This window comes from Cervus elaphus, chromosome 2 (assembly GCF_910594005.1).
Source record: "Cervus elaphus chromosome 2, mCerEla1.1, whole genome shotgun sequence".
Classification (NCBI taxonomy): Eukaryota; Metazoa; Chordata; class Mammalia; order Artiodactyla; family Cervidae; genus Cervus; species Cervus elaphus.
In genome coordinates this window covers 7,911,358-7,925,527 of record NC_057816.1, presented here as the reverse complement: position 1 = coordinate 7,925,527, position 14,170 = coordinate 7,911,358, and the positions used below count along the sequence as shown (strand labels likewise).

General features: G+C 56.6%; 1 protein-coding gene across 1 annotated transcript; it reads right to left on the bottom strand.

Moving 5' to 3' along the window:
- Positions 1-508: 508 nt before the first annotated feature.
- On the bottom strand, positions 509-12,635 carry PYGM (glycogen phosphorylase, muscle associated). Its single transcript, XM_043927700.1, has 20 exons — positions 12,044-12,635; positions 10,880-10,981; positions 10,714-10,792; positions 10,526-10,629; positions 10,019-10,150; positions 8,432-8,543; positions 8,263-8,345; positions 7,745-7,888; positions 7,331-7,423; positions 6,940-7,086; positions 6,642-6,805; positions 6,205-6,319; positions 5,570-5,671; positions 5,079-5,226; positions 4,717-4,775; positions 4,449-4,590; positions 3,798-4,005; positions 1,321-1,455; positions 1,043-1,109; positions 509-929 (listed from the first exon to the last, which is right to left on the bottom strand). The coding sequence occupies exons 1-20, from the start codon at positions 12,284-12,286 to the stop codon at positions 780-782; spliced, it is 2,529 nt and encodes an 842-aa protein (XP_043783635.1). The 5' UTR covers positions 12,287-12,635; the 3' UTR covers positions 509-779.
- Positions 12,636-14,170: the final 1,535 nt, after the last annotated feature.

Sequence of the window (14,170 nt, the reverse complement as noted above, 5' to 3'; positions counted from 1 at the left end):
TTAGTTTCCCCAAGTGAGGAGGGGCAACGTTGGCGCAGCCTAGACGGCCCCCGCCCGAACACTCCCCTTACTTTGGACCTAGCGTAGCCACCTGCTTAGAGACCCTTAAACGCCGCAGTGGGGCGGGGCTAAGGGCGGAGTCAAGAAGGCGCCAACCACCCGAGGGCTCCTCCCCCTCTTGAGCCCCGCCCCCCGACAGCGTGGATCTTCCTTCGGCGGTGCGGGAGGCCTCAGCCTAAGGCCCCGCTCCCGTCCCGGGTGGGCCCCACCCGGGCGGACGCCACGCCCCCGGCCAGCCTCGCGGGCCGCTGACCTAGTATGGACACAGCACTGGGAGGAGAGGCGTGCAGGGTGACGCCTGGAAGCCGGCAGGAGAGTCCCGGGCCCCACCCCCACAGGCCGCCCCCCTTTTGAGGGGATGCACCTGCCGCGGCTGGGGCTAAGGCACGGTGATTGCGCAGCTGCTGTGCCGCCCAGAGCTAAAAATATTTCCCAGCAGAGAGGGGAGTAAGGAGGCTCCCCAGGAGAATCAATTTATTGGGGAGTGGGTGCAGTTGGTCAGACCCGTAAACAGGAGGGGCTGGGGAGCCCGAGGACAGGATGGGAGCAGTGTCCTTCATCACGCTGAACACTGGCCGCTCGAGGCTGATGGGAAATGGGGGTTCCAAGAAGAGGGTTAGAGATCTAACTCCAGTACCCCACCCTCTGGACGAGGAGCTGGAGCTGGCCCAAGCGACTGCAAACAGACTCAGGGGCAGGTTTGGGTCTGGTCTAGAGGCTCAGATCTTCTCATCTGGGGCCGGCATGCGCTGGCGGTTCGGCTCCACGCCCCAGATCTCCCTGGCGTACTGGGCAATGGTGCGGTCACTGGAGAACTTGCCAGAGGTAGCTATGTTCCGGATCACCATCCGCGTCCATTCTCTCGGGTTCTAGAGGCCACAAGGAAGTTCTGGGTTTGCTCTGCAGATGGGATCCCCACCTTCCATCTCATCCCAACCAGGGCCACCGAAGCCCTGCCAACCCCTGGCCCAGGACCCCTCACCTTGTACAGGGCACTGACTCTCTCCTGGCATTTAACGTACTCTTCATAATCCGCAAAGACTTTAAACCTGGAGGGGAGTGGAGAAGTGGGGAAGTCTCCTGGGGTCGAGGGCCAAGTCTATCCTGTCCTATTGGATTCCTGGGGACCTAGACAGTGATGCTACTTCCAAAGGAATGTGGCCGCAACTGCCCCAAAGCCCTGTCCAGCCTCTCCACCACTCCTGAGCCCTATTCAGCCCCACAACCCCATGTGTGCAGGTCCCTGGCCCGCCAGCTCACCGGTCATGGTGCATGAGCATGTTGACAATGTCCTTGAATAGGTCAGGCTGTTTGGGGGAGAAGAAGCCACTGCTCAGTTGGTCAATGACGTGCCGAAGCTCAGGAATCCGGTCATAATACTCCTGGGCGTTGTACCTGTGGGGGAAGAGCCATAGTCGGCACCGCGGAAAAGGGTTCCTGGCTCCTCCCCCAGCAAATATCCAGGAAGTTCCAAGCCCCAGAGTGAAAACTCAGGTCCAGCCTGCTACTGTCCTCCCTACAGCTGCGGCACTTGCTCCAGAAGTCCTTCCACTCTTCTTCCCATACGCCACCACTGTCTCCCAGCAGGTCTGTTTCCTCCATAAATGGCTTTTCTTCCCTACCATCCTGAGTCCATCCCTGGCCTCACTTTCAGGCTCCAGGAGGAGCCAACAGGTACATCCTGAGGAATATCCTTAAACTCAAACTGTCCAGCCACGCTCATCACTGTCCTGGCACCAAATTTCCTCCCCTGGGGTAGGAACTACTTCCTACCCAACGACTTCCTGGGGCAGCACAATCACTCCCCAAGCCACCCAGGTTCAAATCTCTCCAGACCAGTTTCATCTCCTTCCCTCCCCTCTTCCAACCAGAAACCATGGCCTCCTCCTCAACAGTGTCCCTAACCCCCGTCCCCAGCACTGGCCTGCTGTAGGGGACTCCCCCTGCCGTCTGGTGCCAGCCCCACACTGTTCCCCCAACTGGACATTCCTTTCTCCAGTCGAGCCTCCATCCTGCAGCCAAAAGTGTCTGTTTGGAGTCTAGTTCTGAACATGTTGGACTTTGCTTAAAACATTTCACATTTCCCTCTTGTCCAAAGGACCAAGTCTGAACTTTCTAGTCAAGCCCCACAGGAGAGATTCTTCTTAATATTTAGTGCCCGCTCTTGTAAGCTGAGTGTAAACTGGTACCAACTTTCTCGGAAACAATTTGACAATGTGTATCAGGAGCTTTAAGAACACATACTTTTTTGACTCAGAAATATCCCCTTCTAATAATTATCTTGGGCTTCCCCAGTGACTCAGCAGTCAAGAATCTGTGTGCAGTGAGGGAGACACAGGAGACAATGGTTTGATCCTTGAGTCGGGAAGGTCCCCTGGAGAAGGGCATGGCAACTCACTCTAGTATGCTTGCCTACAGAACTCCATGGACAGAGGAACCTGGCAGGCTACAGTCTATAGGGTCACAAGAGTCGGATGTGACTGAAGCGACTTAGCACATAGCAAGCACAATAATTATCTTAAGGAAATAATCAGAGATGTGGACATCAGTGTAAAAGATTGGTCATCAAAGGGACATTTATACTAACAAATGAGGAAAATCAACCTTCATGTCCAACCATATGGAATTAGTTAAATAAGTATGGTATATCCATAGGATGGAATGCTATACAAACATTTAAAATATTTGAAAGACTATGACATAGAAAATGCTTCACCAATGTTAAGATAACAGGATTCAATATTGTACATACTTTCCAACTTTTAAAAACTACATAGGGACTTCCCTGGTGATCCAGTGGTTGACTCCATGCTCCCAATGCAGGGGACACTGGTTCTACCCCTGGTCAGGGAACTAAGATCCCACATGCAGCACGGTGCAGCCAAAAAATTAAATTTTTTAAAAACCATATATATATATATACACACACACATATAAATACATGAAGAAAAAGAAAACTGTGACTTTAAATCTGGGGGATGAGATTATGAACAACAGTTGTTTTCTTCTCTGTAGCTTTGTATTTTTCCAATTAATGAGCATGGACTGCTTCTATGCTAAGAAAAAAAAAATCATATTTTAAAGTAAAATGTTAAAAATGTAATGCCAGGAAGATCATCTCTGAAGATCTGCATTTCTGACCACAAGCCCAGGTATAACTACTGTACTCATGTTTCCCTTTTTGCCATGGCTGCCAGGGAGCTGAGAATTTCATTTTACTCTCAATTCCAGAAATGATATTATTAATTTGGGTGGGTATTATTTTCTCTCCCTTTTCCTTCAGCTCTGTGTTACTTCTGTCTTTTCTCATTTCATTCATCTTATTTGTTATGCTATCTCAAAAGTTTTCTAGACTTGTGATGGCCATAACTAAGACCTTGTACTGGGACTTCCCTGGTGGTCCAGAGGTTAAGAATCCACCCTGCAATGGCGGGGACGCAGGTTTGATCCCTGGTTGGGGAATTAAGATCCCACAAGCCTCAGAGCAAGCAAGCCCTCGAAACACAACTAGAGAGTCTAGAGAGTTCGTGCACTACAACAAAAGATCCCACATGACATGACGCAACCAAGATCCCACATGCTGCAACTAAGACCCAAGGCAGCGAAATAAATTAAAAAAAAGACCTTGCGCATCCCGGACCAGCCTTCCCGGTTGAGCCTCTCACTCCCAGCTCTACCCTCCAGCAGTCCCACCTTGGCGCCTCCTGCCCATGGACTATGAACTCTGCAGCCCATACCCTCTCTGGTCAAGCCTTTCCACGTCCTCCACCCGCATGCCGAAGATGAAGAAGTTCTCCTCTCCTGCCTCTTCTGCCATCTCCACGTTGGCCCCATCCATGGTGCCAATGGTCAGAGCCCCGTTGAGCATGAACTTCATGTTGCCAGTGCCTGACGCTTCAGTGCCTGCAGTAGAGATCTGCTCGGAGAGGTCAGCGGCCGGGATCACTGCGGGGTGACAGCAGGGGACACGCTCAGCTCCAGGAAGAGCCCCCCTGTCAGCTGGAGGCTCTGAAGTTAGTCTGGTCCCAGGCCTGGCCAGATTTAGAGTTCCCTCCCACCAGCCCTCCAGTCTTCACCAACTGTCTCCTTCTCACTGACCTCTCCCCACCTCTTGTTGATTCTTGAACATCTGGGATCTAACCTGGACTCCTCCCACCCCCCCAGCTCCACTGTGTGATTTGAAGGGCACTACTGAGACCCCTCTCCCCTATAATTTCATCCCATATTGCATGACATTCCACCACTAAGGGAACATCCTCATGATTTGAGTATTGTCCTCTCCAGATTCTTCTTTAAAGTACCAGTACCCCAGGAAGAGGAGATTAATATCTCTTCCAGGGACTGAACTCATCAGAGCTTCCCTAGGGTCCCCACTGGCGGCACCCTACCTTTCTCAGCCAGCGAGACTCGGTAGTTCTCCAGGAAGATCACGCGGAGGCGGTCTCCCACCACCGGGTCATGGTTGACCACATCCCCAATGGCTGTGATGAGTTTGATGATCATCTTGGCCATATGGTACCCAGGGGCGGCCTGTGGGGGCACAGTTTGGGGTCAGCTCCACGGCCTGGCCTCCTACCCCCATCCTGCAACCCAACCAAGCTGACCTCAACCTGGATATCAAAGGACCACAGCCATGATCTGGGCTCGGCCTCTCACCTTCCCTCCAATCATCACAGTCCGAGGCACAAAAAACTTATTGGGTTCCTTCTTGATACCTATGGAGAAACAGAGGGATCCAGTGAGTGGGCCAGGTTTTCTCTCTGGGCTGTAGCACCTGATGGCATCCAGCCAGCCAGGACTGGGCTGGGCGATAGTAGGCCTGACTTGGGCTGGGTTGGTGACCTCATATCTGTCATGTCCCCCCTCTCTGAGCCTCGGTTTGCCCATCTGTGAAATGGGATAATTCTGTGTCCCAAGAGTTTCCCTGAGTCCAAAGGAGATGTGGATGGAGAAGTATGTGGTACGCTGGGAGATACACAGAGGCAGGAACAGGAGCCAGAGGGAAGCCTGCCACTTACGGTTGTACAGTGTGATGACATGGAGGCAGTTGAGGAGCTGGCGTTTATATTCGTGAATCCGCTTCACCTGGATATCAAAGAGCGAGTTGGGGTTGATGTGGACTTTGTATTCCTTCTCCAGGTACGCAGAGAACTTTAACTTGTTTTCCTGAAGGCAGGAGAGGGGGAAGAGCTCACCAATAGGCCTCAGCCTCAGGAAATCCTACAGTCTCATTTCCTTCCCAGGAAGGTGAGGATAGAAGGCCCCCTTGCCACCTTCATCCACTCCTGCATCAGGACAGACATTGCTAAGCAACGTCAGCGGTCTTTCAGTGAGGTCAGATGATGCCTTCCCACCATGGACTGATTCCAGGCAACTTCTACCATGGCCTGAGGTTGCAGGAGAGAAGGGCTCCATGGGCCATTCCTGACCTGGACATCCAGCCCCTCCAGCACTCTCCACTCTGGCCCCAGCACAGGTGTCTGTCCCAGGTTGCAGCGCTGCTCCTCACCTGCTTCACTTTGGCCACATCCCGGATAAAGGATTCATCGTCCACGTAGGAGAGCAGTTTGCGTAGCTGATCCAGGTCAGCGATGTATTCCTCTCCAATGCGCTGTAGGGAGATGGCGCTCAGTTAGGCCCATGGCCTCCCCCGTCCTCCTTCACAAAGGGGTCCTTTTCCAGGTCAAACAAGCACAGTCCACTGCAGACAGTGCCTTCTTCTGCAGCCTCCCACCTGGGGGGTAGGGCATGTCCACACATCTTTCCTTCCTTCCTGACCTTGAGCTCGGATGGCTGACGCCCATCTGACCCCCACAGACCCTCATCCTGGCCTTTTCCTCTGACAGGCAGTAACTTCGAGGGCCTGCAATCTCTGCCCCTTTCTGGTCTTACTTAAGATGTGACCTGCTGATAACCCTCCATTAGGCTATGAACTTCCTCAGGTTGACCTTCACAGCCAGGGCCTCCATTAGCTCACATAAAAAGATGGTTTCCCTCCTCCAGACACATGCAAGGCTTGGGAATGCAGCGCAGGATGGATTTCAGCCCTCAACTGGGCGCCCTACAGTGAACCACATACACAGCCACACCCGGCTGCAGCCTGCAGTGACTGTTGACCCCTACTGGCCATACATGACTTCTCACCTCAGCAATGACTTCTGCCAGCCCAGGGTTACACATAACCAACCAGCGCCGAGGGGTGATCCCATTGGTCTTATTCTGGAATTTATGAGGCTCCAGCTCGTAGAAGTCCTTGAAGCTACAGGATAGGGTTGGAAGGTCATCAGTCACCCCTGTGGAATGAGGGTCTTCTCCCTGGGGCCCCTACCCTGATTTCTTGATGAAAGGGTCCTGGAGGTGAAGGGGGATGCTGTGTGTAAGAGTGGACATCCCAGAACGGGACTGGACCGGATAGCAAGCCTGTGACCCTTGTAAGAGCCGTGCTACTGTGGAAGGGGCCAGCAGAGGGCGGCTCTGAGAGGCCAGTACCGGGCAGTGGGCGGAGCCCAGCTGGAGGGGCGGGGCACAGTGGGAGGGGAGGGGCCCAGCTGGAGGGGCAGAGTCTGGGGAGCGGGTCTCACATGGTCTTCTTGAGGATCTCCGAGTGGATGCGAGCCACACCATTGACGGCATGAGACCCGGCAATGCATAGGTGTGCCATGTTGATGCGCTTCACCGCGCCCTCCTCCACCAGCGACATGCGCCGCAGTCTGTCTACATCCCCTGGGAACGCGGCCGCCACCCGCTGTGCCGGGGGAGACCAGAGCTAGGACGGGGACCCAGAACACCGGTCCCCAGCCCCTACCCCCAGATCTCCGCCCATAGACTTCACCAGGCCCTCCACGCCCCCACCCTCCACCCCAGGCCTTCTCCACTCACGTTAAGGAAGCGCTGGTTGATCTCATAGATGATCTGGAGGTGCCGCGGCAGCAGGGTCTCTATGAGGTGCACAGGCCAGCGCTCCAGGGCCTCGGGCAGCACCGTGTGGTTGGTGTAGGCACAAGTCTTCACAGTCACTTCCCATGCCTGACAGGTGGGATGGGGAGGCAGGAGCCCCCGGGGCTTAAGCCGGAAGGCTCTCCACACACACTGTGCAGCCAAGAGCCCCAGCCCTGCCGCTGCCAGGCCAGGTTCTAGGACACCCGCCTCTGGGCCTCACACCACCGTGTTCAGTGGGGGCTCCACCCACATCTATCTCCTCCCCAGAGTGGGAAGGGAACCCTGAGATGGAGAGGGTGAGGCAGGAGTGGGGGAGGGCCCCGAAGCCTACCTTTTCCCACTCCAGTCGCTCCTGGTCCACCAGAATCCTCATCAGCTCAGGGATGGCCAAGGAGGGGTGGGTGTCATTGAGCTGGATGGCCACCTGGGGAGGGGGGGGGGGTGGAGGGCGGTTGCAGTCAATCTGGGCCCAAGACTATGGTCACTGTCCTTTGCCCCTACTGAGCACCCCCTGCCCAAGGCCCCTTGTGGTTCTCTAGGTGGAGGCCCTCATGGGAGCAGCTGTGGAGCAGGAGGGAGAGGAGAGTGGATTATACTGAGGATTCTCAAGCAGATAACCCTCACACCCACCCCCAGCCTCCACCTCCTCATCTATAAAATGGGCGTTGCAAGCTGAGGCTGGAGGTGGGAGGGAAGGCACCACTCACAGGAGGTGTAGAGACCGACCCTCCCTGGGGCCTGGTACCTTATCCGGGAAGGCATCGAAGTTGGTGCGCACAGGGTCGAGGCAGCCAAACTTGGAGGACTTGAAGCGGCGGATGATGTCCTGGAGCGTGGCAGCCACTACGAAGTACTCCTGCTTCAGCCGCAGCTCCTTCCCCTCAAAGAACTGAGGACAGGGAGAGGTGGGGCGGAGTCAAGGTGGTGGGCGTGGTCTAACACTGCGTGGGCGTGGCCAGGAGAGACTCCCACCCACCCCGAGATTCCTGAGCCCTCCCCGAGATTCCTGAGCCCTGAACTGCTCCACCTCAGGGACCCAAGAGTCTTTCTCCGCCAAGAAGCAGCAATGCAGTTGGGTCAGGAGGGAGGGCTACACCCCCGGATCCAAGCACCCTCACACTTAAAGAACTGGGGGGAAGCACAGGACACTAAGGGGCCAGCAAAATGCCCTGAGTGTGACTAGGGCACCAGCAGGTGTCACTCCCCCTCCTGCCCTCTCCCGCGCACTCTGGCTTCCTGTCCCCAGCCCAGGGGGTAACATACGTTGTCGTTGGGGTATAGGACCCGAGAGATGTTCTCAGCCAGGTTGCGGTCCAGCACAGCCTGGATGTAGCCACCCACATTGACTAAGGGACAAAAGTGGGAACAGGGTCAGGCTTGGGTCGAGGGGGGGCCACAATGGGAGGGGGCTGCTGACTCCGGCTGAACTCACAGTCCTTGAGGTTGAAGTCATTGGGGGCTTTGGCAGACCACAGGCGCATGGTATTGACGACGTTGTTGCGGTAGCCAGGCACGGGCGTGTCGTAAGGCATGGCCAACACCACCTGTGGGACACCCAGCCTGTGGTTAAGAGGTGGGCATCTGCTGTGTCTAAGAGGCCCTGAGAGCTGGAACTGCATGCTTTGTCCCTGCGCTCCACCAACCCCCAACCCCTGGTTCCAGTCCCAGCTCTGGACCACAAGCAACCCTACCAACCTCTCTGGGCCTCGGCCATAAAGAGAGGACATCCCAGTGCCTCCCCACACCCCTGCCGGCCCTCCTTGCTGGGCTGTTGTCAGGATTCCAGGAGGAGGCAGGGATGAGCTCAGAGACCAAGGTGGGCCTCTGTTGGTGGCTGCTCTGCCATGGTGGGGATGCGTTGGCCACCTGGCCTGAGCACAACCTAGAGGACCCTCTGGACTCCTGGAAGGACTGGGGGATCATGGGGCCTGGCTGAGGGGCTCAGAGAGGTCAAGTCCATCCAAAGGTTAACCACGGGGCTAATTAGCAGTGACTAATGCTGGCCCCACCTCCCACAATTAGCAAACATCAATGTGCATGCGTGCTGAATGCTAAGTCTCTGAGTTGTGTCCAACTTTTTGCAACCCTATGGACTGTAGTCCACCAGGCTTCTCTGTCCACGGGATTCTCCAGGCAAGAATACTGGAGTGGGTTGCCATGCCTCCCTCTAGGGGATCTTCCAAACCCAGGGATCGAACCCGTTCTCCTGCATTGCAAGCAGTCTTTACCACTGAGCCACTGGAAAAGCCCGCAAACATCAGTAATTGCTGCCAATAACTGCCAGCTACCACAGAGAAAGGGGTGCAGCCACACCTCCCTCCCCAGCAATAAGTAGCCCCTGACTGGAGCAGAGCAAATGCTGCAGCTCAGAGAGGCGATGGACTGGCCGAAGAGCATACAGCTAGGAGGACGGCCGGAGCCCGGCGGGACCTTAGCGTGGATGAGAGCGGAACAAACTCCCGGTTCCGAAAGGCTCGAGGTTGCTGTCAGCCGTCTGGAGGCCGGTGAGCTGCAGCCACAGCAGAAGGACTGGTGGCCGAGCCGGGGTCTGGACACCTGGGTTAGCGGTAGGCTCCCGCCGACCTGCTCTATGCCCTTGAACATGTCATTTGCCCTTCCTAGGCTTTAGTTTTCTCTCCTGTCCCCCTTTTTGGGCTGTTGGTTTATTTCCCATCAAGCCCCGAGCTCAGACATGCAGGGGAGCTGAGAGTCTGTGATTATTTTGGGTGGAGAGGAGGCAGGTCAGGCGAGGAGCAGTGGTAGAGCAGGGCAGTGTCCTCCTCCTCCCAGCTCTTCACGTGGTCTGGCTCCCCTGTGACCCTGTCTCCAGCCTCTCTGGGTTCCAGCTGTGTGACCTCAAGTAAGTCACTTAACTCCTCTGTGGCCTCCGTTACCAAATAGCACTCGGTCCAGTAGCTTCCAGGCTCTTTCTTTGCATCTCCCTGTTTCCTCCAGAACCTCTACTCCTCCTCCCCCCGCCTCACTAGATCTTCCCCCTGCTCCCTGGCTTCCCCCTCACCTGTGTGTCCACCCACTTGGCCCCCTGGCTGGTGTGTTCCACTCGGCCATAGAAGTGCACCGGCAGCGTGAACTCGGGGCGGGCTTTCTCCCAGGGGTTGCCGTAGCGAAGCCAGTCATCAGCCTCCTCCATCTGAACCGCAGGCGGGTCAGGGGAGAAAGGAAGGCAGAGTCAGAGCCAGGCTCACACCACAGCAGGTGGTGGGTATGGCAGGAGCCCGCAGCCCTGGTGTGCCCTATACAGGGAGGGCGTGAATGACCGGCTCTGGGGTAGGTGGGCCCCCAGTCTGGTGGAAGATCCACGGGGGCTCGGTGTGTGTATAAGAGTCTGAGACATTCTACAGCCATGGACCTCCTATCCCAGCAGCTGACAGCTGGCTTGGGGCCAGGGAGAAGGGGCAAGGATGCTCTCCACCCAGGCTGGGACTGCTTTGGGATCTATGTGCAGATGAACGAACAAATAGCCATCTTCATTATAACCACAAGGTCAGGGCCCAAGGTCACTCACCTGCCAACCCCCAGAGATCTTCTGGTTAAAAATCCCAAACTCATAGCGGATCCCGTAGCCATAGGCAGCCAGGCCCAGTGTTGCCATTGAGTCCAGAAAGCAGGCTAGGGGTGTGCATGGAGGTGGATGTCAGAGACCCAACCCAAAGGAACACTTTTGTCCAGTCCCCTGGCACCCCGCTCACTTACCCGCCAGCCGGCCCAGGCCCCCGTTGCCCAGCCCTGCGTCCTCCTCGATTTCCTCCAGCTCCTCCATGTCCAGGCCCAGCTAGAGGTGGGAGGGTATAACAGAAGTCAGGGCCAAGGGCCAACAGGTCAGTCCCCCAATCCTGAAGGCTCGCCCACCCCTACACACCTGGTAGGTGGCCTCGTCACAGGCGTTCTCCAACGCCAGGTTCACCATGGTGTTTTGCAGCGTCCGGCCCATGTAGAATTCCAGAGACAGGTAGTAGATCCTCTGTCCGGAGAAACAGACGGGGAGGGGTAGGGGAAGGAGGGTCAAGGCCACCCCCCTGACATTCAGCCAGGCCCAGTTGGGCCTGCACCTCTCATACCACCTGCCCCACTCCTAGGCCCCAGTGGGTTCCAGCCCTGCCTCCAGTTTGCCTGCCTTCTCAGGCTTTGGGACCCAGCAGGTAAGATACTGGTCCCAGCATTTCTTCTGACTTTGGACAAATCACTTTTCTTCTCTGAGCCTCAGTTTCTTCATCTGAAAAATGGGGCCATATCCACCTCAGGGGGCTGACGTGCTTAGGAGAGCTGGGAACCCCTTCCTTCGCCCGCAGTCCTGCCAAGAGCCCATCAGGAAGTCAGGACACAGGGAAGCACCACCAAGTGCTCCCGAAAAGGGGAGACCAGGCCCAGAGACAGAAGTCATTGGCTCAAGGTCACACAATGACTCAGGGCTAGAGTCGGCCATCTCCCTTCCTTGCAGTGCCCAGCTCCCCTTGGCCCTCAAGCCTCAGTCCCAAGAAGGGGGGCGGAGAGACTCTAGTATCCAGGATGCTGATGGTGCCCGGTCTCCTGGTTTCCTGGGTCCCCGCCCCACCCCTCCCCCACCCTTGCCCAGCAGTGTTAGGTTGCTGACATTTACCAGTGACCCCAACAGACACTTGATCTCGCCACCCCAGCTGTGCCCCACCCGGCACACCAGCACACCACACACGCGTTAGGTAGAATGTCCTTCCACTTAGGATCCAGCCCAGGCTGCAGGGTCTTCCCGCTCACCCCCAGCAGCTTCTCCATTCTCTGACTGAGAGCTGAGCCTTTGCAACCAGCCTACCTGACCCGAGGCCCCTGAGCGGCCTCTCTCTCCAGGTTTCTCCCCCTGGGAGAATGGGTCCCAGCACCCATTGCACCTGGCACCCCTGAATCATCCAACCTCAGGAGCCTGGAGGCACCCTTTCTTTTGCTGCAGGAAGTCCTGACCCCGGGAGGGGCTGGTCAACTTGGTCCAGATCTCCCTGCCCCCAGGCAGGGCCCCTAGCCCACTCCCCACCCGGGGTGCCCCAAGCCGCACCTTGGGGTCCTTCTCATAGTAGTGCTGCTGCGTGCGGATCCAGCGGCCCACGAGGTGGTCGCGCACCGTGTAGGCCAGCGCGAAGTAGTAGTCTCGCGGGGTGGCCACATTGCGGTCTTTCACGAGGGTGAAGTGTAGGTGACGGTTGAAGTTCTTCTTCAGCTCGGTCACATTCTCCACACCGGCCAGGCCACGCACACTGATCTGCTTTCTCTTCTCCTGGTCTGTCAGGGGCCGGGACATGGCTGCGAGAGGGTGGGCCGGACTGGCTTGTGCAGACGGGCGGCCTGAGCGGTGCCTCCAACCAGGGAGTGGAGATCCCCGGCCGGCTGGTGCTTTAAAGCCTGGCTCCGGGCAGCTTGCCCCACCCCCTCCCTCGATGGGAGGGTCTTGGCCCGGCTCCTCAGGGAGCTATTTTGGGGTGAGCGGAGGAGAGGAGGGGCAGGGCAGGGCCAGGGCCAGCCTGGCTCCCTCGCAGCCCTGCACTGACCCACTTCCTCCAGGCCTCTCGCACACTGGCACTGGGGCCTGCTGTCTTCTGTCCCCCGGCCGGCCTTGTGCAGGGTCGGAGTCAGGATGCAGCAGGCAGAGTGCTGGCTCCAGAGGCCCGAGACTTACCTGGAGCGACTCGGCTGTGACTTTGGCCGAGGCTGCCCTGAATTCGGGTTATGGATGAAGGATGGGGCCTGACTGTGGGCCCTCAATCAGGGCTCCTTGGAGAGGCCGAGGAGGCTGTCAAAGAGGGCAGGTGTCGGGAGGCCCAGCCTCCAGCACAGCAGCTTGGCTTCGGTTCTCAACTTTCACACAATAGGCTGCACACCACGGGCGGGATGCTCTCTGGTCAAGCTTCTATGGTGGCCCTACCCTTGGGTGGGAAGGACACATGTTGTGGCTGAAGGCCACCTGCACAGGGCATCAGGGTGCCCAGAACAGAAAAGGTGAAGCTAGTGGAGGACACTGGGCATCTGAGAAAAGGGGGACCGGGACTCTCAGTTCCAGGAGAGGTGGTATGGGAGAGGTCGCCTGAGGCAGGGCCACTGCCCCCATCCCATCCCCCACCGAAGTCCAGCCACTCAGAGCTCCCCCTGTTGCTGTCCCTCAAGGAGCTCTGAAGTGACCTTTCAAGAGGGATGGTCAGGTTACAGGCCAGCTTTGGCTAGGGGCCAGCAGCCTGGAGCAGGGGCCCCTGGGAACTGTAGTCCTGTGGCCCACAGGAGTAGGAGAACTGAAGCAGCCCATATACACACAGATACACACAGACACACACAAACACAACACATACACACAGACACACACACACACACAGTGGTATCAACTCTCCCCGTGCTGCTGGTGAGTGAAGGCCTTCTCCCATTCATTTCTCCCAGCCGGGGTCACGTGGTTCCTAAAGTTCCTTTAGGATTGACTGGTTTGATCTCCCTGCAGTCCAAGGGACTCTCAAGTCTTCTCCAACACCACAGTTCAAAAGCAACAATTCTTCAGGGCTCCGCTTTCTTTATAGTCCAACTCTGACATCCATACATTATTGGAAAAACCATAGCTTTGACTAGATGAACCTTTGTTGGCAAAATAATGTCTCTGCTTTTTAATATGCTGTCTACATTGGTCATAGATCCTGCATTGTTCCTGTTTTTTAGCTGAGCCAAGTCTTAGTTGCGGCATGTGGGATCTAGTTCTCTGGCCAGGGGTGGAACCTGAGCCCCTGCACTGGGAGTGCAGAGTTTTAGCCACTGGACCACCAGGGAAGTCCCCTGTTTTATTCTTTGAGCAAAAGGAGCCCAGGGCCTGGTGCTATTTCAAAGGAGGCTGGGCCTCCTAGAGTGGTGGACCTGGGGAAGAGGAGCCTGGGTGTTCCAGTCTTAGCACCAAGGAAGAACATCAGAGGCCTGGCCAGCTGCAGGATGCCACAGAGTCTGTTTCAAGGACATCCCAGCTGTTTCTGAGCCACAACATACTCAACCCTGGAAATACCAGCTTAGCATGGAGGCCAAACTCCTAGTCCTCTGAAGGCCAAGCCCTGCTCTGCCTCTGCTCCCAGATAGCGTCTAGGATGGTCTTCCAAAGTGTGTGCTTCAAAGAAAAAAAGACCAGGAAGAGGACACCAAAACACACCTACACCAAGGTCGT